At 36.3% G+C, this 26,308-nt stretch overlaps 1 protein-coding gene across 4 annotated transcripts in view; it reads right to left on the minus strand.

Annotated features, from left to right (window-relative positions):
• The window catches only part of LOC106883702 (uncharacterized), a 100,903-nt gene that overhangs the window by 50,103 nt on the left and 24,492 nt on the right, over positions 1–26,308 (minus strand). For all 4 annotated transcript variants that reach the window (XM_089344903.1, XM_089344905.1, XM_089344904.1 and 1 more), the window contains 16 exons: positions 23,945–24,016; positions 23,077–23,148; positions 22,114–22,185; positions 21,218–21,289; positions 19,286–19,357; positions 16,961–17,032; positions 15,126–15,197; positions 11,419–11,490; positions 10,417–10,488; positions 8,098–8,169; positions 5,894–5,965; positions 4,055–4,126; positions 3,032–3,103; positions 1,291–1,362; positions 1,020–1,091; positions 206–277 (listed from right to left, as the gene is read on the minus strand). In XM_089344903.1, the coding sequence (XP_089201029.1) occupies positions 206–277; positions 1,020–1,091; positions 1,291–1,362; positions 3,032–3,103; positions 4,055–4,126; positions 5,894–5,965; positions 8,098–8,169; positions 10,417–10,488; positions 11,419–11,490; positions 15,126–15,197; positions 16,961–17,032; positions 19,286–19,357; positions 21,218–21,289; positions 22,114–22,185; positions 23,077–23,148; positions 23,945–24,016 (1,152 nt within the window). The remainder of the gene's footprint in view (positions 1–205; positions 278–1,019; positions 1,092–1,290; positions 1,363–3,031; positions 3,104–4,054; positions 4,127–5,893; positions 5,966–8,097; positions 8,170–10,416; positions 10,489–11,418; positions 11,491–15,125; positions 15,198–16,960; positions 17,033–19,285; positions 19,358–21,217; positions 21,290–22,113; positions 22,186–23,076; positions 23,149–23,944; positions 24,017–26,308) is intronic.

Genomic DNA, 26,308 nt, shown 5'->3' on the forward strand with positions numbered 1-26,308 from the left:
TCACAAAATGCTTCCCCTGAACTGTCACGATCTCATATATACCATAACTCAGATATGGACACACACTCATACACACAGATTCACAAACAATAAAACACATCTTTAGAACGAGAGCTGAGGGGCGTAAAATGAAAGATAGCAAGGTATTACACATTTAGATATATATCGTCAATGAAATATTATAAAAAAGATTTATTCAACTTACAGATATTGTAAACTGTACAGATTTCGGAAAGTGCCCGGTTTGATTTCTTTCAGAGCATTAGAACTCAAGTATCTGAAACATGAAATTGAGTCAAGAAGCAATTGTATAGAACATATTTGTGACTGAATTTGGCTGGAACATTAGATGAGAAATGTGGTGGAATGTAGATCAAGATGAATGATTAATTTCATAAAGTACATGGCGCTGATGATAATGCTCATGATGATGATGATAATTATGATGATGATACTGAGGAGGAGGAGGTAGAGTAGAAGGATAATGGTGGTGGTAGTGAGGAATATGGAGACATAAAAGAATACATGATGTATAGTGATGATGACAAAGAAGTTATGATGCTAATGATGGGAGTGATGTTAATGTTGATTATTCTGATAATGTCGGGGGGTTAGCATGTTTATGGTAATTCTGAATATGATATTGATTACGATGTTGTTGGTGGGGATTTTAATGCTGACGATGATGATGTTTGTGTTGAAGGTTCAGCATCTGAGGGCAACATTGTGTAGTAATAAATGATGTTGATGATGATGAGGACAATGTTGAACTTGACGAAGTTTATGTCTGAGATAAATAACAACGAAAACAAGAAGGATGGCAGTGGTGACGACATGTATGTATGTACGCAATACGTGCTTACCCTCAACTATTACACTGTCAGTAACATACGCTTTGGACGGGAAGTGTTAGAATAGGGAGGGGCGTGTGAGGGAGATTAAATGAAGTATGGTAACTCATTACTTTTTTAGCAATGTATCGTCAATGAAGTAATATAGAAAAGACTTATTCAACTTACAGTGTTTTTAAACTGGCAAGATTTCGGAATGTTCCTACCTCGATTTCCTGGAGATTATTTTTACCCAAAGTCCTGTCAAAAATAATTGAGTTAACTAGAATTTGTAAGGAACGAATTCTACAGACATTCACGAGCAATCACACATTTCTATCGAAAAAGAGTGAGACTGTAAAGAGCGACAAGAACGGGACGTGAAACAAAATGGGGAGATTATAAATAGTTAGTAATATAATGCCAATGAAATATTATCAACAAGATGTATCCGACTTACAGATATGTTAACCTGGACAGATCATCGAATGTTCCAACGTGAATTTTGTTGAGTTTATTTTTATACAAATATCTGTAAAATAAAATATTAGTTGATATGATAACGTAGAGAGGAACATTATGGTAAAATATATCATTATCAGTGAAATGTTTACAAAATAAGATAATGAGAAGTGTTTTCTGATAAGCTGTAAAATATTGTTAAACAATTACGTGATGTAGGAGAAAGAAAATAGATGAGAATGATGATAATAATTTTGAGAATGAGGGAATGAAGTTGAGGAGAAGGATGGTGATGGAGGTGGTCGTGGTGGTGTGGATGTGATGGAGTTAATGTTGTTGCTAATGATGGTGATGAAGTTCATTGTAACGATGCTAATGACAATAAGTATGGCGATGATGAAAACGATGAGATTGTCGATGGAACAGAAAAGAAAAAGAAAATTGCAACAATTGATGTGAATGAAATTTGAGACGACGGACCGCAAAATGATTGAAATTTGGAAAAAGGGGAGAATAAAAAGAAGCGATAGCTGAAAAAGAAACAGGATGAGTAGAATATGAAGAAAAGGATAACAGTAATGAAGAAGCTGTAAAAATCCGAGAATTGAAAGAAGTGAAAGTAAAATGAAAAAGAAAATGAAGGAAAATGATATAAACACCGGACGTGATACAAAGACTTGAAATCGTTTTGTTTTTATTCCCTTTTTATTCATCTTCTATTTCTTTTGTTTCTTCTTCTTCTTCTTCTTCGCCTCTTCTTCGTCTTCTTCTCATACATCCACGTCTTTTTTTTCTCCTTCTAACCTAATTCTATATTTCCTTACTCTGACTTTTCTCCTCTTTCTCTACAATATGTTTCTTCTTTTCCTTCTATCGAATCATTTCCTCTTGTGCCTCTTCTTCTTTTCTTGGTGTTATTGTTCTTGCTCTTCTTCCTTTTCTCCTCCTCCTCCTCCTCCTCCTTCTTCTTCTTTTTCTCCTCCTCCTCCTCCTTCTCCTCCTAGTCCACTTCTGCTTCTGCTCCTGCTGATGCATCACCCTCTTCCTCCTTCTTAGTCTTCATCATCATCATCATCTCTTCTTCTTCTTCTTCTTCTGCTTGTCATTCATCTTCTGATAAGTGCAAACATGAAGGTAGTGAGCTGGCAGACACGTTTGTACGCCGGGCAAAATGCTTAGTGGTATTTCGTCTATCTTTACGTTCTGAGTTTAAATTCCACCGCCGAAATTGACTTTGCCTTTTATCCTTTCGGAGTCGGTAAATAAAGTACCAGTTGCGTACTGGGGTCCATCTAATCAACTGCTCCCCTCCTCCAAAATTTCGGACCTTGTGCCTAGAGTAGAAACGGTAAGTGCAAACGTATTTTTATAAATATAGATACGTCCATCCCCAACATACAGACACACACAAAACTATAAACACGTTTGCACTAATCATATGAAGAATGAGCAAAGTAGAAGAAGAAGAAGAAGAAGAAGAAGAAGAAGAAGAAGAAGAAGAAGAAGAAGAAGAAGAAGAAGAAGAAGAAGAAGAGGAGGAGGAGACAGAAGATGAAAGAAGAAGAATTGATTCAAGGACAAAGTAGTCACACTGTTTATGTTTAACGAACAGATTCCTCAACCGATTTACAAGTATTAAGATTTATAGGTATTTAGAGATTAAAAGGAAGTATGAGACCACATTACATATTCAGCAATACATCGCCAATGAAGTAGTGCAAAACACTGATTGAACTTACAAGCGTGTTAAACTGGAAAGATCTTGAAATGTTTCTGCTTTGATCTCCTTGAGTTCGTTACCTTCCAAACTCCTGTCAAAATTAATGGATTTAAGTAGAATTTATAACGACCTGATTCTTTATGCAAAACAGAAGATCAAACAGAATTAAAGAAAAACGTGATGTGAAAGAAATTACAAGCAAAACGTTTAAAATTTGATACAAGCTGGTGAAGTAAGAGGGGGGGGGCAATCAAATCTCCTTCATTACATAAATATGAATGAATTTGTAGAACTTTGTTTAATAAGTTCCTGTAATATATTGATTATTTCAATACAAGCTTTCATACCTAAACGACTTTTTAAAGAAATAATTCAAAAGTAAATTATGAAAAAAAGACATTAGAAATATAAGAAAAAAACAATTCCAATTAAAGGACGAACATACATTCATCCGATAAAGTATATATAAAGTGTATATAATACAATATATATACATATATAGACACACAAAACACAAACAGGGGGAGAAACAGCGAGAGAGAAGCAAAGAGAGATGTAAACAAATATATGTACAAATTATGAGGGCTGACACTACACCAATATTACCGTGAACGTTCAGTGATACACACTCAGACACACCAACAGCCAGAAGAATATTAGAAGGATTTGGGAAGCGATTTAGAAACAGAAGAATGAGAGTATTTAATTAATAGTCGTAATTCTTTTAAGCGCATAAAGTACAAAAAGAAGATCAATGACCATAAAAGAAGAAGAAGAAGAAGACGTGGGAGACGAAGAAGGTGTAGTAGGAAGAGCAAGAATTGATTGAAAATGAAGAGATAGACGAAAGGGAAGAAGATTCGTAAGGAGTAGAGCAACAACAGGTGGGGGCCAGGCACACACAAACAATTACACATTGCTATCAAAGGAGATTGAGAATGTAAAGAGAAACAAGAACGTAACGCAAAAGAAAATGGGAAGATTTTAAATATTTAGGGATATATTGTCAATGAAAATTTTCAACAAGTCTTATCCAACTTACAGATATACTAAACTGGGAAGGTCACTGAAGGATCCCACTTGAAGTTTCTCCATACCATTTCCATTCAAAAATCTATAAGATAAAAGGTTGGAAAGGAGATTTATTGTAAAATATTATGATTGAAGTGTCTATAAAATAAAATATTAGATGATTAGAAAATGTATAGAAGTGTTTTATTATAAAATGTAAAATATGGTGGCTAAACAATAACTTGGTGTAGGAAAAGGAATGTAGATGAGGATAAAGATGATGATGATATTAAGGAATAGGAGAAGCAGGTGTATGAGAATGGAGGTTGTGGTGGTGTGGATGAAAATGAGGTAGAGACTGAGGACAGGAGGACAGTGATAGTGTTGATGAAGATAATGGTGTTGTGATAACGATGAGGATGAGGGCGTGTGTGGTGATGATGATGATGAGGATTATGATGATTTTGATGACAGCTGTGAAGCTGGCGCTGTTTCTGTTGACGATGACAATGAATATGTTGATGACGATAAAATTAAGGATGTGGAAAAGGGCGGAGGTGATAATTGTAATATTGATGATAGCGATGGTGAATACAATGAGAATGTCGATAGAAAAGAAAAACGGAGAAAGCCAGAAAAACATGATGTGAAAGAAATTTGAGAGGGACGGATTGGAAAAAAAAAATGTTGAAAGAAGAGTGTAAAGGAAGGGGAGGAGAATAAAAAGAACAGGATAAGGTGATGGGGAAGGGGTTGGTGCAAAAGTACAAGAGAATAAGGAACAGAAGGAGAACAAAACAAGAACAAGAACCGGTCTGGGTGGAACAGGAATGTGAAAAATACAACCGGATAAAGTGGGGTTGAGATCTAGAAGAAGCTCAAAATCAAGAAGGATGAGTAGAATATGAAGAATGAGATGAGGATGATCAAGCAGCAGAACAGATTTAATAGGAATAAAACAGGTGACGGAAAGAAACAATAAAGAATAGTCAGATAATGAAGGAAGGGAAATAAATAGAGGGAGAAAATAGGAGAAAAAGAATAAGACAAGGAAGAAGAAAAAGGAAAAGAAGAAAAGGAAGAACGAAAAATATATAGGAGAGAAAAACATGAAGAAGAACGAAAAGAAGAAGATGATGATGATGATGGTGAAGGGGAAGGAGAACGAGGAGGAGGAGAAGGAGAAAAAGAAGGTGGAGAAGAAAAAGAAGAAAGCGAAAAGAAGAAAAGAACCAAGAATCAGTTTAAGTTGAAGCAAAAAACGAAGATAATAAAAGAAGAAGAAGAAGAAGAAGAAGAAGAAGAAGAAGAAGAAGAAGAAGAAGAAGAAGAAGAAAAAGAAGAAGAAGAAGAAGAAGAAGAAGAAGAAGAAGAGAAGGAGGAGAAATGTCTAGGATGGTAATAAGTGGTGATGGAGACGTAAATACTGTACATGATATACAGACCGAATTACACATACATTTTGATATACTCCTATGCACCACACATCCATACACAGACAAACGTATATATACACATAAGCAAGAGGGAAATATTTTCCCTCCTAATTGATACAGCCATATCCTGAATCTGAGGAATGGGCCCTCGCTCGTTTTCACAAACAATAAAACACCTTTTGGACAAAGACAGATTTCACACATACATACACAGGTACAGATTTATGCAGAAAATAGTTCCCCTGATCTATCATGCTCTCATATATGCCATATCGTTGAAATTGGCACACTTTCACTCACACAGATTTAGAAACAATATAACATCTTTGGAAACACGGATCAAGGAACTTAAAACGGATGAAGGGAAGATAATGCAGATTTAGAAATATATCACCAATGAAATACGAAAAAAAGAAAAAACTGATTCAACTTACATATATTCTAACTTGTTTAGATTTCGGAAGGAGTTTGTTTTGATTTCCTTGATCTTATTATAACGCAAGTCTCTGGAACATAAAATTGAGACAATAAGAAATCATATAGAGCATATTTGGGATTGAATTTTTCCTAAACAATTAGATGATGGAATTAATCACGATGATGAATAACACGGGTCATCAACAAAAAATTTTGAAATGGTGTTGAGACACCAAACATCTTTTGTTTTTTTAGCTAATTTGAGGGCACTGAATCTGAAAATGACCTTACTTTTTCTTGGTTAACCACCGTTTCTGCTGTACAGAAATGCCTCATTTTGGGGAAAAAAGTATTTTTTTCATTCGTTTTCTGTATATTTGATATTGAATAATAGCAATATTTCTCAAAGTAAAATCGTAGAAACTTCTCAATGGTAAAACTTTTCTCTTTCTTGATTGTCCATCATGTCCAATGTTGTTCAAGTCAGCCATCATTCATTTGTCCCACCGTACTTAGTAGCGCTCTTCCATAATTTTGATATCCCGATGGAATGGTTCTCCTTGATCATCGCTCACATCACCGCAATTATCCAGAAATCTATCTAGATGGCTATGTAAAAAAATGAACCTTAATACTCATATTAGCGCCTTTGTCCTGTATTCTTTTCAACAGCTTTTCCACTAATTTCTTGTAGCTTTTGGCCCGGAGATTGCTTAAGAAGTTTTTCACCAGGTCTGAAAATGATGTGCAAGTGCGTAATTCCAAGTCATTCATTGAATTATCATATTCACCATCCTCAATGAGTTTCCTGATATCAGGGTCATTAAACAATCTTGCTTTATGTTTTTGGGTGCTAAGTCCTGGAAACGATTTGCATATAAACTCAAAACATTTACTGTCTTTGTCGAGTGATTTTATACACTGTCGATAGATCTGCGTTTCTTTTGGTTCAGTCCCGCAGAACTGACTGAGTAGAAGTAACATTCGTCAGAGTGGTTCTATGGCTTACGCCAGATCATAGGAATAGCAAATCTCAGTGATTTTTGGGTACCTGAAGTCCAGGATCTTTTTTAAAACGGGGGCCACATTTTTCATTAACGAAACATTTTGAAACTTGGAACACTGGTAGAATGTGTCATATAAAACATCTTTTTCTCTTAGTCTTCTTTAAAAAAAAAAGAAATCCATAAGTTATTCCATGTTAAAGTTGTCGTATTTCTGTAATTTCAACCAATCACTGACGTCCATTCAGCCGATATACATTAAGTGCCGACTACATAAACAAACGATTCTGAAACAATTAACCCTAACCCTAACCCTAGGGTTAGGGTTAGGGTTAGGGTTAAAGCAAATTTAAAATGAAAAAAGCAAATAAAACGAAGGTATGGAGATTAAATACGCTTTACATCGCTTAATCAGCCAAAGGAGTAAATGTAAACAACTGAATACTTGTCAGTGATTGGTTGAAATTATCGAAATAAGACAATTTTTTACATGAAATAAATTCGAATACAAAAATATTTTTCTGTTCTATAACACAAAATAGATAAGTATACGAAGTTTGAAAGTCTTTCCGTACCAAAAACACTACGTAAAACATTAATGAAAAATGTGGCCCCCGTTTTAAAATAGATCCGAAGGCCACTGTCTCACGTATTCCAAACATGTCTTGCAAACAATGTGAGGTGCGCATGGTTTGTCCTGATCATCAAGCTCGATGCGAAAGTAAGCCCGATAGGCTTTCGGGTAAAAGTCAGATATCGGTTATCTGTTGTCTTTCGCTGTGAACTCGCTGCATATATAGCAAAATAGTTGGGATCATTTATGCATCCTCTCATTGAATAAAAAAGAACATGAATTGATTGAGCATTTACATTACATTTTGCGTGTTCACATTTAGGTGATTTGATCTTTCCTAATGTCTGTTCCGAATCTGAGGAATGGGCCTTCACTCGCATTCACAAACAATAAAATACCTTTTGGACAAAGACAGATTTTCACATACAAACCGGCATACACATGCATGCAGCAAATGGTTCCCCTGAACTATCAGGCTCTAATATATGCCATATCATAGAAATGGGGACACACTCTGGCAGATTTACAAACAATAAAGCCCATCTTTGGAGAGACGGGTGAAGAAGCTTAAGATAAAAGATGGGAAGATAATGGATTTAGAAATAAATCGTGAATGACATATTAAAAAACCGATTTAACTTACAGATATGTTAATTTGGACAGACTTCGGAAGGTGCCTGCTTTGATATCCTTGATATCATTATAACTCAAGTATCTGGAACAAAAGATTGAGATAATTACTATTATTGAACATATTTGTAAGAGAATTCTTGCTAAGCAATTGGAGGAGGAAAGGGGTGGAAAGTAGATCACGATGATGAATAATTCTATGACGATGATGATGTCAACGATGATGTTGATGATAATGATGATGACGATAATGATGAGGAGGAGGAGGTGGAGGACGAAGGACGAAGAGATTGATACTAATGGTAGTGGACGTTGTGGTTTTGGTAGTAATGAATATGAAGAGGAGCCATTGGACAAGAGAATATTCTGGTAGTGTTCATGATGAAGATGTTATGAGGTTAATGTTGATTATTTTGATTATGACGGGGGTTAGCATGTCTATGCTGATACTGAATATGATAAGGATTATGATGATGTTGGAGGGGATGTTACTGTTGACTACCATAATGATAGTTTTGAAGATTCTGCATCTGATGGCGGTATTTTGTGGTAATGAATGTTATTGATGAAAGCGACGTTCCGGAACTTGACGATGTTTATCATCGAGAAAGATGACAAAGGAAATGAGAACGATGACGGTGATGAGGAAGTAGGTGAAGACGTCGATAATTATCACGGTGGCAGTGGCGGGGATTTAAATAATAAAGGTTTTGGACGAATAGAGAATTTAGCGAATGACAGAATATATGAAGAAACCAGGAAATGACAGAATTGATAGGCACAGGAAGAACACAGAAGAAAGAGGAAACGAAGAAGAAAAAGCAGGAAAGGGAAAAGGTGAAGAAATCAAGAAGTAAAATAAGAAGACGAAGAAGAGCAAGAAGACGAAGAAGAGCAAGAAGACGAAGAAGAGCAAGAAGACGAAGAAGAGCAAGAAGACGAAGAAGAGCAAGAAGACGAAGAAGAGCAAGAAGACGAAGAAGAGCAAGAAGACGAAGAAGAAGAAAATGTAGAAATATAAGATGAAAAAGAAGAAGTAGAAAAAGGTTGAAAAGAATAGTAACGAGCATTAGAGGAAAACGTTGAAAAAGGAAAAGAACAAAAGAAGTAGTAGTAGAGGAAGAAGGAAAAGTAGACGAAAGAAGAGAAGGAAGATAGAGGAAGAGGAGGAAAAGTAGAAGAAGAAGGACAATAACCCGTATAAGAAAAAGTAGAAGAAAAAGGAGAAGAAAAATTAATAGATGAGGAATACGAAAAAGACGAAAAGAAAAAGACGAAGGAGATGAAAAAAGAAGTAGATTAAGAAGGAGGAGTAGGAGAAGAAGAAAAAGAAGGAGGTTAAATGACGAAGAAGAAGAAGAAAGAGAAGGAGAAAACCACAAAGGAGAAGAGGAAGAATCAGGAAAAAGAAAACGAAGAAAAAAGAAGTCACATAATAAGATGAAGTAAAGAATGAAGAAAATAAAAGAAGAAAAAGACGTAGAAGAAAAAGAAATAGAAAATGAAGTAGAAGAATGTTAAAGAGAATAACAAGTACAAAAAGAAGACGAAGAAGAAGAAGAAACAGAAGTAATAGGGAAGAAAGGTCCAGAATGGTAACCAGTGGTGATAGAAGTGGAAACACCGTTCATAATATACAGACCGAATTACACATATAGTTTGGTATACTGGCATGCACCACACATCCATAAACAAACAGACAAACATATATATGCACATATTTTTCCTCCTAATTCTCACACACTCATATTCCGAATCTGAAGAGTGGGCCCTCACTCACATTCACAAACAATAAAACAACTTTTGGACAAAGACAGATTGTCACATAATCAAAGGTATACACATGCATGCACCAAATTTTTCCACTGAGCTATCATGCTCTCATATTTGCCATATCATAGAAATAGGCACACACACACACACACACACACACACACACACACACACACACACACACACACACACACACACACACAGATCTGCAAACAGTAAAACTCTTGTTTGGAGAGACGGGTGAGGCAGCTAAAAATGAAAGATGGGAAGATATTACAGATTTAGAAAGATGTCTTCAATGAAATATTCTTTTCTACTCTAGGCCCAAGGCCCGAAATTTTTGGGAGCGGGGCAGTGGATTAGATCGACCCCAGGACGCAACTGGTACTTAATTTATTGACCCCAGAAAGGTGAAAGACAAAGTCAACGACGGCGGAATTTGAACTCAGAACTTATATACAGACGAAACACTTCTAAGCATTTCGCTCGACGCGCTAAGTTTTCTGCCAGCTCAACGCATTTCGTCAATGAAATATTAAAAAAAACTGGTTCAACTTACAGAATTGTTAAAAAGGACAGATTCTGGAAGGTGTCTTCTTTGATTTCCTTTATGTTATTATATCTCATATATCTGAAACACAAAATTGAGGTAATGGGAAATTGTATAGAACATATTTGCGACAGAAGTTTTGCTAAACAATTAGATGAAGAAAGGGATGGAAAGTAGATCACGATGATGAATAATTGTATGATGGTGATGGAAACGAAGATGGTGTTGATGAGGATGATGAATAAGAGGAGGGGGAAAGGAGGAAGAGGATAATGGTTGTGGTAGACTTGGTAATGGACATTGTGGTTTTGGTAGTAATGAATATGAGGAGGAGCCGTTGGACAAAACTAGTTGGTGGTAGCGTAAATGATGAAGATATTATGATGTTAATGATGAGGGTGATGTTAATGTTGATTATTTTGATTATGACGGGGGTTAGCATGTCTATGCTGATACTGAATATGATAATGATTATAATGATGCTGGTGGGGATGTAACTGTTGGCGTTCATGATGATAGTGTTGAAGATTCTGCATTGGTTGGCGGTATTTTGTGGTAATGAATGTTAATGAAGGTGACGTTGCGGAACTTAACGATGTTTATCATCGAGAAAGATGACAGAGAAAAGGAGAATGATGAGGATGATGGGTAAATGGACGAAGACGTAAATAATTATCTCGGCGGATGTGGTGGTGACATATTAAATGTTTAAACGAATAGAGAATTTAGCGAATTTACTACTATAGTAGTAGTAGTAGTAGTTAAAGAAGAGCTGGAGTGGATTAGGAGAACTATCAGGTTTGAGTGGAACAGAAAATGTTATACATGACAGCACATTTTCAATTTCACACACATGTTTACAGACAATCACAAACAATCGGACTTTAGTATCGAAAGAGAGTGAGAATGTAGGGAGGGACAAGGACGTGATGTGAGAAGGAATGGGATGACTTTAAAAATTTAGGAGTACATTGTCAACGAAAGATTATCAATAAGATTGAGCCAGCTTACAGTTCCTGCAAACTGGTCAGGTCATGGAAGCCTCTTTCATCAATTGTTTCGATATCATTATTGTCCAAATAGCTGTAATATAAAAAAAGTTTATTGATAAGAGAAAGAATAGAAGAGATGTATAACAAAATATTAACGAATACTTGGTGGAAGAAACAGAAAGTAGAGACTGGTGATAACAACGAGGAGGACGAGGAAGAGGAAGAAGATGAAGGTGGTGGAGCTGGTTCTGATGACTATAGGGATAAGGCGAAGGACAGGCGGGTGTTGGTAGCGTTGATGAAGATAATATTACAGTTGCTGATGATGGTGTTGATGATGTTCGTGATAATGATGTTGATGAGGATAATTATGGTGTTGATGACGATGATTATGATGATGAATGCGGTGCTGGTGATGTTTCTGTTTAAGATGATGATGAATAGAGTGATGACTATACTGTAGATGGCGCAAATATTTGTGAGGTTGATGAGATTGATGATGGTGATGATGAATATGGCAAGACTGATTATGAAGAATTGAAAATATAAAACAGAGGTAGAAATGTGAAATTCGAGACAACGGAATGAATAAAGAGAAAATGAGCCCGTAGAATATTTTGAAGGGTGTAAGAGAGTAAAAGAAGAGAAGGGAGACACAGAAGAATCGAGGGGACTGGATTAGAAGATCAAGTAATGGAGAAACAACAGCAATAACATCAAAAAGCAGAAGAGTAGAAATGGAGTAGAAGGAGAAAGTCGAATACGGAAAACGTGGCATGCCGGTGAGGAAGTCCGTGAGATCCTTTCTGCACTCCGGCCCACTGCCCCTCCCGAACAGCTGGGTGAAATGCTCGTTAAGAAACCTTACACATCTGGGGTTCGTTAACGTACTCTCTTTTCTCTTTTACTCTCTTTTACTTGCTTCAGTCATTTGACTGCGGCCATGCTGGAGCACCACCTTTAGTCGAGCAAATCGACCCTGGAACTTATTCTTTGTAAGCCTAGTACTTATTCTATCGGTCTCTATTGCCGAACCGCTAAGTTACGGGGACATAAACACACCAGCATCTGTTGTCAAACACAGACACACAAACACACACACACACACACACACATATATATATATATATATATATATACATATATACACGGGCTTCTTTCAGTTTCCGTCTAACAAATCCACTCACAAGGCTTTGGTTGGCCCGAGGCTATAGTAGAAGACACTTGCCCAAGATGCCACGCAGTAGGACTGAACCCGGAACCATGTGGTTGGTAAGCAAGCTACTTACCACACAGCCACTCCTGCGCTCATAATCTTCATCCGTCAAAGACCTGATTGTGACATCGTTGCCACGTTGAGCCTCTACCACTCGGGCCCATTAGATAGCGTTGATTCCCTCTCGTCCCATTGCACACAGAACCTAGATCTCACAAGACATCCTTCGTGTTTAGCCTCGATGTGTTGATTTAACGCCAATCTCGCAGTCACTATTTGGGACGCATTGCCAGTCCCAATGCCTCATTTTGTGCCTTAACTAGATCCCTTTCTAAGAAGTAAATGATTAACAGATGATGATGAGGGATGTAATCTAAAATAAACTAAAATTCAAAAGGATGAGTAGAAAACGTAGAAGAGGGTGACGACGATAATGAAGCAGAAGTAAAATGCGTAAAATAATGTGAAGAAGTGAAAATATGCGGAAATGGATGAAAATAAAAGAAAGAAAATAAATAGGAGCGAGAGAAGAGGGGAAAAAAGAAGCAGGAGAAGAAGGAGGAGGAAGAGAAAAAGAAGAAGAAGAAGAGGAGGAGAAAAAGAAGAACAGAAGGAGAAGAACTAGATATTGAATTGGAATGGAGAAACATTGACGATAATTATCGTTGATATTTATACACACACACAAACCCAATAATATATATATATATATATATATATATATATATATATATATATATAACCTTAAATCTTATGGCAATCACTGTGCAATGACTAAGGAAAATAGTCTAATAAAGGGGGCATATAAGCCCTCAACAGAAAAAAGGAGGCTTTCATATTCGAGTGGGAGTCGGACACACATCCCTTTGTTAACGCTACTAAGTGTGTTGCCTTTAAACCAGCGAACCAGCGAATCCCTATTTCTGTCAAATTTAAGAACTATAATAGTTCGTGTTTGTTTTTATGTAAACTTTCTAGATGCTTTCGGTGCGAATGTGTTTTTTTTATACGGCGCCGAATTTACAATACTGTAAATAATAATAATAATGTTATTTTTACCATTATTATTATTATTTACAGAATTGTAAACTCGGTGGCGTATAAAAAAGCCATCGCCCTAAGCTTTAATCTTTCGCACCGAAAGCATATATATATCCATACATACATATATGTATATACATACATACATATATATATATATATATATATATATATATATATATATATATATATAAAGAATAAAAAGTTTAGAATGGTATAACAATGTACTATAGAACAAAAAATGGACTATATACCTGTTGTAATTTGGTTATCTATAGTCCAATGATATTTCGGAATTACAATTCCTTCTCCAGATCTTATTTGCTGGAGTCTCTGCTATAAAGTTTATAGCAGAGACTCCAGCAAATAAGATCTGGAGAAGGAATTGTAATTCCGAAATATCATCGGACTATAGATAACCAAGTTACAACAGGTATATAGTCCATTTTTTGTTCTATAGTACATTGTTATACCATTCTAAACTTTTTATTCTTTACAAACAATACACAATGCTTCAAGCGAACTACAATACTCTCATATATATATATATATATATATATATATATATATATATATATATATATATATATATGTGTGTGTGTGTGTGTGTGTGTGTGTGTGTGTGTGTTTGTGTGTGTGTGCGTGTGCGTGTGTGTATGCATGTCTGTATCTTTTTGTGTGAGTGAATCGATTTTTGTTTCTATTTCTATCTATATGCCATTTACTTTGTTTATCTTTCTAGCTATCTTTATACACAAGATGCTCTACGAGCCAATACACATTTATATTCAGACTCACTCACAGACACTCTTATTTGAAGGCATTCACAAACAAACACACATTTCTATCTGAGGAGATTGAGAATGTAATGACAAACAAGGGCATCGCGCGATACAGAATGGGAAGATATGAAATACTTATTAATACGTTAAAATGAAATATTTTCAACAAGACTTAGTCAACTTACATTTTCTCTAAACGGAGCAGATCATCGAAAGTTCCAACTGGAATTTTGCCAATTTTATTGTTATTCAAATATTTGTAACATAAAATATTGGGTGATATGACAACTTAGAAAGGAACATTATATTGTAAAATATATCATTATTAGCGAAATGTTTACAAAATAAGATGAAGTATTTTGTGATAAACTGTAAAATATTGTTAAACAATTACTTGATGTAGGAGAAAGAAAGTAGATGAGAATTGTAATATTGAGAATAAGAGAATGAAGCGGATGAGAAGGATGGTGATGGAGGTGGCCGTGGTGGTATAGGTGGATATAATGAAGAGGTTGTGGATAGGGGGACACTCGCACGCACACATATGTAGAGAAACTCACAAAAAGTCACACATTTCTATCACAAGGGATTGAGATCAGGACGGGATGCGAAAGAAAATGGGATGGTTTTAAATATTTAGTAATAGTTTGTCAATGAAATATTATCAACAAGATGTATGCAGCTTACAGATATATTAAGCTGGTCAGACCATCAAAGGATTCTGCTTGTATTTTCTCAATTCTATTTTGATTCAAATATCTGTAACAAAATTTTAAAAACGAAATTTATTGTAAAATATTATGACTGAAATGTCTATAAAATAAGATATTAGATGATTAGAAAATGTATAGAAGTGTTTTATGATAAAATGTAAAGTAGTATGGTTAAACAATAACTTGGTGTTGGAGAGGAAAGGTTTGTTGTTGTTGGCACTCCGTCGCTTACGACGTCGAGGGTTCCAGTTGATCCGATCAACGGAAGAGTCTGCTCGTGAAATTAACGTTCAAGTGGCTGAGTACTCCACAGACACGTGTACCCTTAACGTAGTTCTCGGGGATATTCAGCGTGACACAGAGTGTGACAAGGCTGACCCTTTGAATTACAGGCATAACAGAAACAGGAAGTAAGAGTGAGAGAAAGTTGTACAGTACAGCAGCGTTCGCCACCATCCCCTGCCGGAGCCTCATGGAGCTTTAGGTGTTTTCGCTCAATAAACACGCACAATGCCCGGTCTGGGAATCGAAACCGCGATCCTATGATTGCGAGTCCGTTGCCCTAACCACTGAGTCATTGCGCCTCCAGAAGAGCGTAGTAAGAGGAGACGGAAAAGAAGAAGCAGGACAAAAGCTACAAGTTTAACAGGTTTGGAAGGAACAGGAATGGGAAAAATACTACCGGATGAAGTGGGGCGAGATCTAGATTAAGGACAAAACCTTCCTGAAGAGGATGTAAAATGTCCACGATGAAGATGAAGATGATGAAGATCATGATGATGATGATGATGATGATGATGATTGCATTGAAGATTGTGTATCTGGTAGACTTCGAAGGCTCCTCTTCCAAACTACATCTACACAGCAAAACTAGATGGTTTGAAAGACGAGCTAATTTTTGATGGAGTTACTCTATATGTTTCCATTGAAGTCTAATGTCGGCTCCATACTGATTAGATAATACAGTTCTATATTTAAGAGATGAGGAATTATGTACATTGTTTACATTATTTACATTTGACGGATATCTGTTCTCATCTTGTTTGTTGTTAACACAACCTTTCAGTTGATATACCCTCCAGACTTCGACAGGTATCTTGGGTAAATTTCGAACCTGGGATCTCATTCCTAAGGTATATTACAATGTTATAATAACATCGAAAAACACCTGAGGAGTGTAACAAAATTTAGACATGAATACTGCAATTCACAATATATAATTAGAATGGAGAGCCATGAAAGGTAATCAGCGTTGATCAAAAAGTAAACAAGGCGGCGAGCTAGCAGAAACGTTAGCACGCCGGACGAAATGCTTAGCGGTATTTCGTCCGCCGTTACGTTCTGAGTTCAAATTCCGCCGAGGTCGACTTTGCCTTTCATCCTTTCGGGGTCGATAAATTAAGTACCAGTTACGCACTGGGGTAGATATAATCGACTTAATCCCTTTGTCTGTCCTTGTTTGTCCCCTCTATGTTTAGCCCCTTGTGGGCAATAAAGAAATAAGAAGTAAACAATAGATAATATACAAAATGAAAGACACAGATTGACAAAATTATATGCATTAATTATCAGAAACTCATTCATAAACACAGTCACTGCTATTCACACACACTCACACACACGCACACACGCACCCACACACGCTCACACCTTCTCAGACATTCCCAAAAAATTGTATATTCCTGTGGAAAGCGACTGAGTGTATATAGTGCGTCAAGGAGATTGAGTTAAAAAGAAAGCATAGAAAGACATTAAATGTTTAGAATTATATTATCAATAAAAGAGAATCAAACAATTAATGTAACTTACAGAATCATTAACCTGGGAAGATTTTGAAAAGATCCAACTTCTAATTCATTGATAGCATTTTTATTCAAAGTTCTGTAACCAAAAAATATAATGCCTAAAATATGCCAACAAATTTAGGAAAGCGACGCTGATGATGACGGGGTAGATCACAATGATGATGATGATGATGATGAATGTGATGATGATGAGGATCATGATGATATTGATGATGATGATAGTAGTGGTGGTGTTGATATAAATTACGCTGATGAAGAAAGCTATGGCAATGATGATTTTGATGATAGTAATGGTAAAGAAGTTATGTAGCTGGAAATATTTTCATTGAAATAAACAAAGTAAATGATTAAGAGTTTAAAGGTGAGAGATATTTACATATGAGTAAATTTGCTTTAAAAATAGAATTAGAAGATTCATGAGTGGCATTCAACGTTGATCCAGAGCTAAACGCAGTAAATGTCATGCAGACATGATTACACGTTGCGACGCTTGTATAGAACCACTCATGCACACAACATAAACATATGTATATACATACATAAAATATGCTGCTTGAACAGTCACATAGTCGTATGTACATATACACACACATAAGGACTCACAAACAGTCACATACACTCACATTGACAGACATTCAAAAACAATCACATACATCTCTGTTGAGAGAGTGCGAACGCAGAGAGTGACAAGGAGAAAGATTACTATTTAATGGAATGGTAATTAAATATTATAAATGTGACTACAATGAAATACTATGACGAATGATCTAAATTAGAATTCTGTCAAACCAGAAAATTTCTGGACAATTCCTACTTCAGTTTCCTTGATAGCATTGTTATACAAAGTTCTGGAAAAAGAAAAAATTAATTTGAGAAGAATATGTATGGAGTCACCCAATAAATAATGCGTTTTTTTATACTTCTTTCATTTTCAAAATTAAGATAAACAAAGTTCTTTTTTGATTTAAAATATACTCTCCTTCATTTTCTACAATGCACTTACATCTATCTGGTAGACTTCCAAAGCTCCTCTTCCAAACTTCACTTGTCCCTAACGAAAAATACTCCTCAGTACTGTTCTGAAATCGTCTACAAAATTCATATTTTTCCATTGAAATGATTTTGAAAACTGCACAATGACTGATAATCAGATGTGTAAATGTCCGGCAAATATGGTGCTTGGGGCGTCGCTTCCCATTCAGACTGGGCAAGCGTTCGGAATGTCATCCTCGCGTATGTTGCCGAGCATCATTCTGATCGAAGAACCTCATTCGTCTTGATAAGAAAGATGGTCATTTTTCTATAAGAGCTGACTGACGCCGTTCAAGCTGCTCGCAGTAGATATCCTTTGTTATCTTTTGTACAAAGTGGACCAGAATACTCATGTACCACCAAGCAAATTGTAACACCTTAAGTGGGTGAAGACTTTCTTCAGCCTGGCCTGTCGGTATTTCTCCTTTTCCTAACCATTGTCTTCGGCGCTTGACATTCTTCTAGAGAATCTATTTCTCGTCACCAGTAACTTACTCGGTCCAAAATGGCTCTTTCGTAGGATTTGACAGCAAAGAAAAACATTCGCTGTCTGCGCAAGATTAGTCTCGGGAAGTTTGTGAGGAACCCATTAACCCAATTTGCGGACTTTTCCACTGGCACACAGATGTCGATGAATGGTTGAATGGCCAAATGTAAGTTTCTCTGGTAGTTCCTCAACAGATACGATGGAATTTTGTTCTACCGGTTTTACAGAACATTCTCGTCGATCTCTACAGATCTTCCATGACGAGGCTAGTCCTCTAGGCTGTAGTCTCAGGCTCGGAATTGTAGTTACCCGCATTGACACTGGCTTACGCTTATTGACCGACACCCATGCAGTGTATTATTATTCATAGCACTTTCCTTTGCGTTGTTGCCTGTATTGAACATATAAAGAAGTATATGCCGAATATGCTCCTTGTCACTTCCATTATAGTTTTGAAAAATAATAACTGTTAAAATCGAAATGCTTTCTTCAAAATTTCCACTAAGAATAAAGGTATAGTAAAATTACTACCTTCTTTTATAGCAAGGTGATGCAGGTAATTCATCCCGTCTCACTCCAACCTTTAGTTCATGCATTTGAAAATGGTATATTTTTATGGGAAGATACAAAAGTGTGAAAATAAATAGCAGGAGAAGAGGAAGAACTAGAACTACAGACAGGAAAAGAAACAGAAAAAGTTAGTGAAGGAGATGAAGGTGACAAGCTATAAATTGTGTCTATAGAAAGACATTACAGATTTAGAAAGATATCGTCAAAGAAATACTATAAAAGTAGGTTGATTCAACTTACAGCAATCCTAAACGGGGAAGATTTCGGAAAGTTCCTGCTTTGATTTTCGCAATTTTATTATCGACCAAATGTCTGGAAAATAACATTGAGTTGAGAAGATTTATGGAACAAATTTGTGTCTAAAGAATTGGATAATGGAAGAGATGAAAAGTAGATTAACATCATGAACTTCATGATGATGTTGTAAATAATGTTGGGTGGAATGAGGGCAGTGATGAATATGATGATGAATATGGTATTGGTGATGATGTTGATGGTGATGTTTTCTGTTGGCGATGATGTTTTTGGTGTTGATGATGGTTGTCATGTTCCCTCTTGCCCCATCCATCCACCAAAAGCGTTATCATCATCATCATCATCATTATTATTATTATTATTATTATTATTATTATTATTATTATTATTATTATTATTATTATTCAATAGTCGTATTTTCAACACGTACTTTCACTGCACTCTCGAGCGCAGCTCTATGTGCTTTGGGTATGAGCTAATATTTTTACTTTAATGAAAGTGTTTTACATAGGATGTTTGCGATGTCTAGTAGTGCCATTTTCTGTATGTTATACATATTTGTAAGTCTTGGTGTTATTGTCATGTATTTTCCATTATGCGCCTACTATTATAGGAATTTTTTTCTGTTTTTAGACACTACCTTCGGGTTACCTCTATTTCCTTGTCTTCGTATTTTGAGAAATTCTCGATTTCTTTTAGAGAAACTTTTTCATCTGCTGGTATTGATATATCGATTTGAAAGCATTTTTCCTCGATCTCTGACAACTATAACCGATCTATTGGCGTTAATTTCTCTATCTGTGTGCATTGGCATATCCCATAGTATGGCTGCATTCTCATTTTCTGTGTCCCTTTCTGGCGTGTGCATATATCATCTTTTTCCTGTTCTTATTCCATAGTGTTGGCATAGTTTCCAGTGTGTATAGATGCCCAAATTTGTCGTGTCTCTGAATATATTCCTTCTTAGCCAGGAGTTACAGTCAGAGATAATATATTTTATTGATACATTTGCATCTCCAAAAGTTACTTGTGATTATTTTCCTTATATGTTTTTGGTATTTTCTGGTGGAGAAGCTTTGGTCTTGTGCTGTAATTTGAAAATCCTTGAGCCTCTGATTTGACTCCTGAGCTTCTCAGCCATTGTTGGGATTTTGCTATGTCTATTTCTTTTGCGTTTAATTTAATCTAGTATTTGCCATGAGAGGGCTTTCTTGCCATCGTATTACCATGGCCGTTGCTGCTCCAGTTTTAGTTTGGATTTCAGTTGTTTTACAGCTTTTGTTTTTTTTCTTTTTTTCTTCATAGTTGTTAGGTACTATGACATCTTTTTTATATTTGTCAGATTCCTTAAAGACTAAAAATAGTTTTGGGCTTTGTTCGTGTTTTGTAGTTATTTGTATTAGTTTCCCTTTCTTCTGAAGTAGATATCTTTGAGTCCTATGGTGGTTATTTTGCAATAGATTTGTAGCTGTATAAGGCATCTACCACCTTCGATACGTTATGTATATAACCTTCCTATGACAAAGTTTGAGTGATGCATCCTAAACCCTGTCATTATTTTTCTTGTTTTCCTGTCTATTTTTATTAGTTCATTTAGAGTCCAGTGAAGGATATTGTAACTGTAACGGCTAAAGTGATGATACCTATTACCGCATTGAGCTCGGTGTTCAGTATTAATCCAACTCTTCTATACTTTTCATTTGTTATTTTCTCTTTCATTTGTGTGTGTTGTATCGTATCTGGTTCATTGATTCCTAAGTATTTGTGTGTCTGGTTTTGGTCTAATTCTCTTATTTTATTTGCTGAGTGTATATAGTGCGTCATGGAGAGTGAGAGAACAAAGAGAGCATAGAAAGACATTAAATGACTAGAATTATATTGCCAATTAAAGAGAATCAAAAAAATAATCCTACTTACAGAATCGTTAAACTGGGAAGATTTTGAAAACATCCAACTTCTAATTCATTGATATTATTTTTATACAACTCTCTGAAACAAAAAAAAATGTGAACCGTGAATAGCTGTACAGAGGTTCGTAATGAAATATAAATTATAATGCCTAAGGAGAAAAATGCCTAAAGAGAAAAAATGAGATAGAACTACAAGCAAGGAAAAAGATGTTGAAAAATATGTAGAAGAGGTTGATGGTTAGGGTTAGGGTTAGTAGTAGGAGAATAAGAATTAGAAGATGAATAGGAGGAGGTGGAGGGGTAGGAAAAGTAGGAGGAGAAGAGGATGAGGGAAGTAGAAGAACAAGTTAGAGAACAAATAGCAGGTGAAGAGGAAGAAGGAAAAGTACAGAAGGAAAAGAATCAGAAGATGTAGAAGGATATGAAGACAAAAAAACTGGAAGAAGAAGAAGAAGAAGAAGAAGAAGAAGAAGAAGAAGAAGAAGAAGAAGAAGAAGAAGAAGAAGAAGAATAGCTTCATCAACAACAATAACATCAACAACGTCTACCAAAACAACAGGAACCGTTAAAATATATTTTTAAAAATAACGGTAAGAATCATCTGGTGCAAAATATACAAGGGTTATTCAAGGATGTTATATAGATCCGATCTACACTTAAACACCGTATGTAATGTACATACATACACACACCTCCATTCATCCATACACAGAGACATACACATGAATGCACCAAATGTTTCCTTTCATGTATCATGCTCCCATATATCTCACATCTCAGAGTTTGGCTCATACTCACATTCACATACATTCACAAACTGTAAATTGCATCTCTACAAAGACATTACAGATTTAGAAAGATATCCCCAAAGAAATACTATACACGTAGGTTGATTCAACTTACATTGCTATTAAACTGGAAAGATTCTGGAAGGTTTTCGCTTTGATTTTCGCAATTTTATTATCGAACAAACGTCTGGAAAATAACATTGAGTTAAGAACATTTATTGAACAAATTTGTGTCTAAAGAATTGGATAATGGAAGAGATGAAAAGTAGATTAACATCATGAACTTCATGATGATGTTGTAAATAATGTTGGGTGGAATGAGGGCAGTGATGAATATGATGATGAATATGGTATTGGTGATGATGTTGGTGGTGATGTTTTCTGTTGGCGATGATGGTTTTTGGTGTTGATGATGGTTGTCATGTTCCCTCTTGCCCCATCCATCCACCAAAAGCGTTATCATCATCATTATTATAATTATTATTATTCAATAGTCTTATTTTCAACACGTACTTTCACTGTACTCTCGAGCGCAGCTCTATGTGCTTTGGGTATGAGCTAATATTTTTACTTTAATGAAAGTGTTTTACATAGGATGTTTGCGATGTCTAGTAGTGCCATTTTCTGTATGTTATACATATTTGTAAGTCCTGGTGTTTTTGTCATGTATTTTCCATCATGCGCCTACTATTATAGGAATTGTCTCTGTTTTTAGACACTACCTTCGGGTTACCTCTATTTCCCTGTCTTCGTATTTTGAGAAATTCTCGATTTCTTTTAGAGAAACTTTCTCATCTGCTGGTATTGATATATCGATGTGAAAGCAATTTTTCCTTGATCTCTGGCAACTATATCTGACACTGATAATCACACAAAGACATACACACTCCCCCCACACACACACACACACACACATAAATTCTCAGACATTCACAAAGAATTGTATATTCCTGTGGAAAGCGACTGAGTGTATATAGTGCGTCATGGAGAGTGAGAGAACAAAGAAAGCATGGAAAGACATTAAATGATTAGAATTATATTGCCAATTAAAGAGAAATAAAAAACTAATCCTACTTACAGATACATTAAACTGGGAAGATTTTGAAAACATCCAACTTCTAATTCATTGATATCGTTTTCATGGAGCTCTCTGTAACAAAAAAAAGTGAACCGTGAATAGCTGTACAGAGGTTCGTAATGAAATATAAAATATAATGCCTAAGGAGAAAAAATGAGATAGAACTACAAGCAAGGAAAAAGATGTTGAAAAATATGTAGAAGAGGTTGATGGTTAGGGTTAGGGTTAGTAGTAGGAGAATAAGAATTAGAAGATGAATAGGAGGAGATGGAGGGGTAGGAAAAGTAGGAGGAGAAGAGGTTGAGGGAAGTAGAAGAACAAGTTAGAGAACAAATAGCAGGTGAAGAGGAAGAAGGAAAAGTACAGAAGGAAAAGAATCAGAAGATGTAGAAGGATATGAAGACAAAAAACTGGAAGAAGAAGAAGAAGAAGAAGAAGAAGAAGAAGAAGAAGAAGAAGAAGAAGAAAAAGAAGACGAATAGCTTCAACAAAAATAACATCAACAACGTCTACCAAAGCAACAGGAACCGTTAAAATATATTCTTAAAAATAACGGTAAGAATCATCTGGTGCAAAATATACAAGGGTTATTCAAGGATGTTATATAGATCCGATCTACACTTAAACACCGTATGTAATGTACATAAATACACTCACCTCCATTCATCCATACACAGAGACATACACATGAATGCACCAAATGTTTCCTTTCATGTATCATGCTCCCATATATCTCACATCTCAGAGTTTGGTTCATACTCACATTCACATACATTCACAAACTGTAAATTGCATCTCTATAAAGACATTACAGGTATAGAAAGATATCGTCAACGAAATACTATAAACGTAGGTCGATTCAACTTACATTGCTATTAAACTGGAAAGATTCTGGAAGGTTTTTGCTTTGATTTTCGCAATTTTATTATCATTCAAAGTTCTGGAAAATAACATTGAGTTAAGAACAATTATTGAACAAATTTGTGTCTAAAGAATTGGATGATGGAAGAAATGAAAACTAGATTAACATCATGATGAAATTCATGATTATGTAGTAGATAATGTTGGGTGTGATGGGGCCGTGATGAGTATGATGATGTGGCAGAAGAGAAGAAATAATTGTGGGAGCGAGTGTTAATGATGATGTTATGGTGTTGGTGGTGATGTTTTCGGTTGGCGAATGTGGGAAAGAAACAGAAGTTAAGAAGAAGACAAAGGAGAAGAAGAAGAAGAAGAAGAAGAAGAAGAAGAAGAAGAAGAAGAAGAAGAAGAAGAAGAAGAAGAAGAAGAAAAAGAAGAAGAAGAAAAAGAAGAAGAAGAAGAAGAAGAAGAAGAAGAAGAAGAAGAAGAAGAAGAAGAAGAAGAAGAAGAAGAGGAATTGTTACATAAACAATCAATTGAGGGTGAAAAATTTTATTTTAAAATGAAAATATTCCCCAAAAGACTTACAAATGATATACGAGGTGATGTGAAAACATGATATTAATGTTGATGGTGATGCGCTCTGTTAGTGATGAAGATGACGGTTTTGAAGATTGTAGCCCGTTGGCACCTCACCAAGTCGGAGCACCTCCTTTTCACATTCATGTGGACAGTTTCTTTCGGTGAGGCGTCCGTGGCTAATGATGCGCAGACACACGCTGAGGATACGGTATCTCCAGATATTCTGCCTAAACGGAGAACAGGTGTAGTTGCTGTTTGGCAAACAGGTACTTTCTCAACTCGTCTCCTTTACTAAGCTGCAGTCCTAGGTCAAGAAGAAACCCAGAGAGAGAGAGAGAGAGAGAGAGAGAGAGAGAGAGAGAGAGAGAGAGAGAGAGAGAGTGAGTGAGAGAGAGTGAGTGTGTGTGTGTGTGTGGCATCTGGAATGTTGCCAAGCACTCACCGGTGCGAAAAATCGGTCAGTGGAGTACCAACGGTTCAAATTATGTAGATGGTTACTGGCGAAAAAGTACGATGGCGCACTCGGAGAGACTCTGGGCGTCAAGAAAGTCGAACTGACCGGTGTGTCCCTGAGGACGTTTGACCCGGGGCTGATGAATAACTTCCAGATATCCCTCACTTCGCAGTGCTACCAGGGCGCACCGCCAATCCGGGATAAACTCTGCAGGCACGGAGGTGCTCTCACACGAATCTGCCGTCGTTGCACACAGAGCGACAAAACCGTTTTGCAAACGCTCGTTCAGTATCATGCAATACTGACTTGTGAAGTTATGTCGAACAGTTGTTGTTGCGTGCATGATGGATCTGTCTATCGACCGAGTCCATAGTGAAGACCGACCCGTCGCTTTCTTCGGCCAGGAAGGGCAGGGAATTTTCCTCTGTCCGGTAGCAGTAGCGAAAAGAGTTTGTATGTTGGCGCAGGTTGCCATGACTAGAGACAGACTTTTCTCTTCGGCCAAACCCGGATCAAGTATTTCAGATTTCACTTGGAAAGAATATGAGGCCAGAGAAAGAAGCGATGCCCCGCCCCCATTACATTTGCTGAAAGGTGTGGGAATGTAGCGAAACTGGCCCGTCTGAGTGGTTCTACTCTAATGCGTCTTTAGGGTGGGGAATTTGAGGAGGAAAGTTTTACCCTTCCGAATACCATCAGAATCAGGGGGTACCTGAGCAAACCCTGGGTGGTCATAACCCCTACTGGGGAAATTTCGTTGTAATATTTTTCTTGACCCCTGTTTTTGTTATTGTTTTTGTAACTGTATACTCGTAGTTTTGTGGGAAAGCCCCACAATCCCCGTCTACTGTATTGTCCCCTATACGTCGGCACTAGTGGCTAATAAATGAAATTATTAATATTATTGTTACTATTATTGTTATTATTATTATGAATAGTAGTAGTAGTACTATGTCTTGCTGCTGTTGCAGTTGTCGCAGCCGTTGTTTTCGTTGCGGTACATGAAGGAGGCGGATGTGGTGGTGACGAGGAGAAGGAAAAGTAGGAGGAAAAGAAATGACCAACAGAGAAGAAATTTATGCAGACGCAGCTTTCCAGTGGTAGGAGTAACTGATAAATATATAGAAAAGCGTAAAACGAATTACTCTGAGTTGAAAAGTGGAGCAAAATTTAAACATGTGTAATGTAATTCACAATATATAATTAGAACGGAGATCCATGAATGGTAATCAGCGTTGATCGAGAAGTAAACATAAAAAATAATATACAAAAAGGGATATACAAACACAAGTCGTACACTGGTGTACGGCCATTCATACTGAATTACATAGATTT

The sequence above is a fragment of the Octopus bimaculoides genome, chromosome 29 (genome assembly GCF_046866305.1).
Source record: "Octopus bimaculoides isolate indiv1 chromosome 29, ASM4686630v1, whole genome shotgun sequence".
Lineage (NCBI taxonomy): Eukaryota > Metazoa > Mollusca > Cephalopoda > Octopoda > Octopodidae > Octopus > Octopus bimaculoides.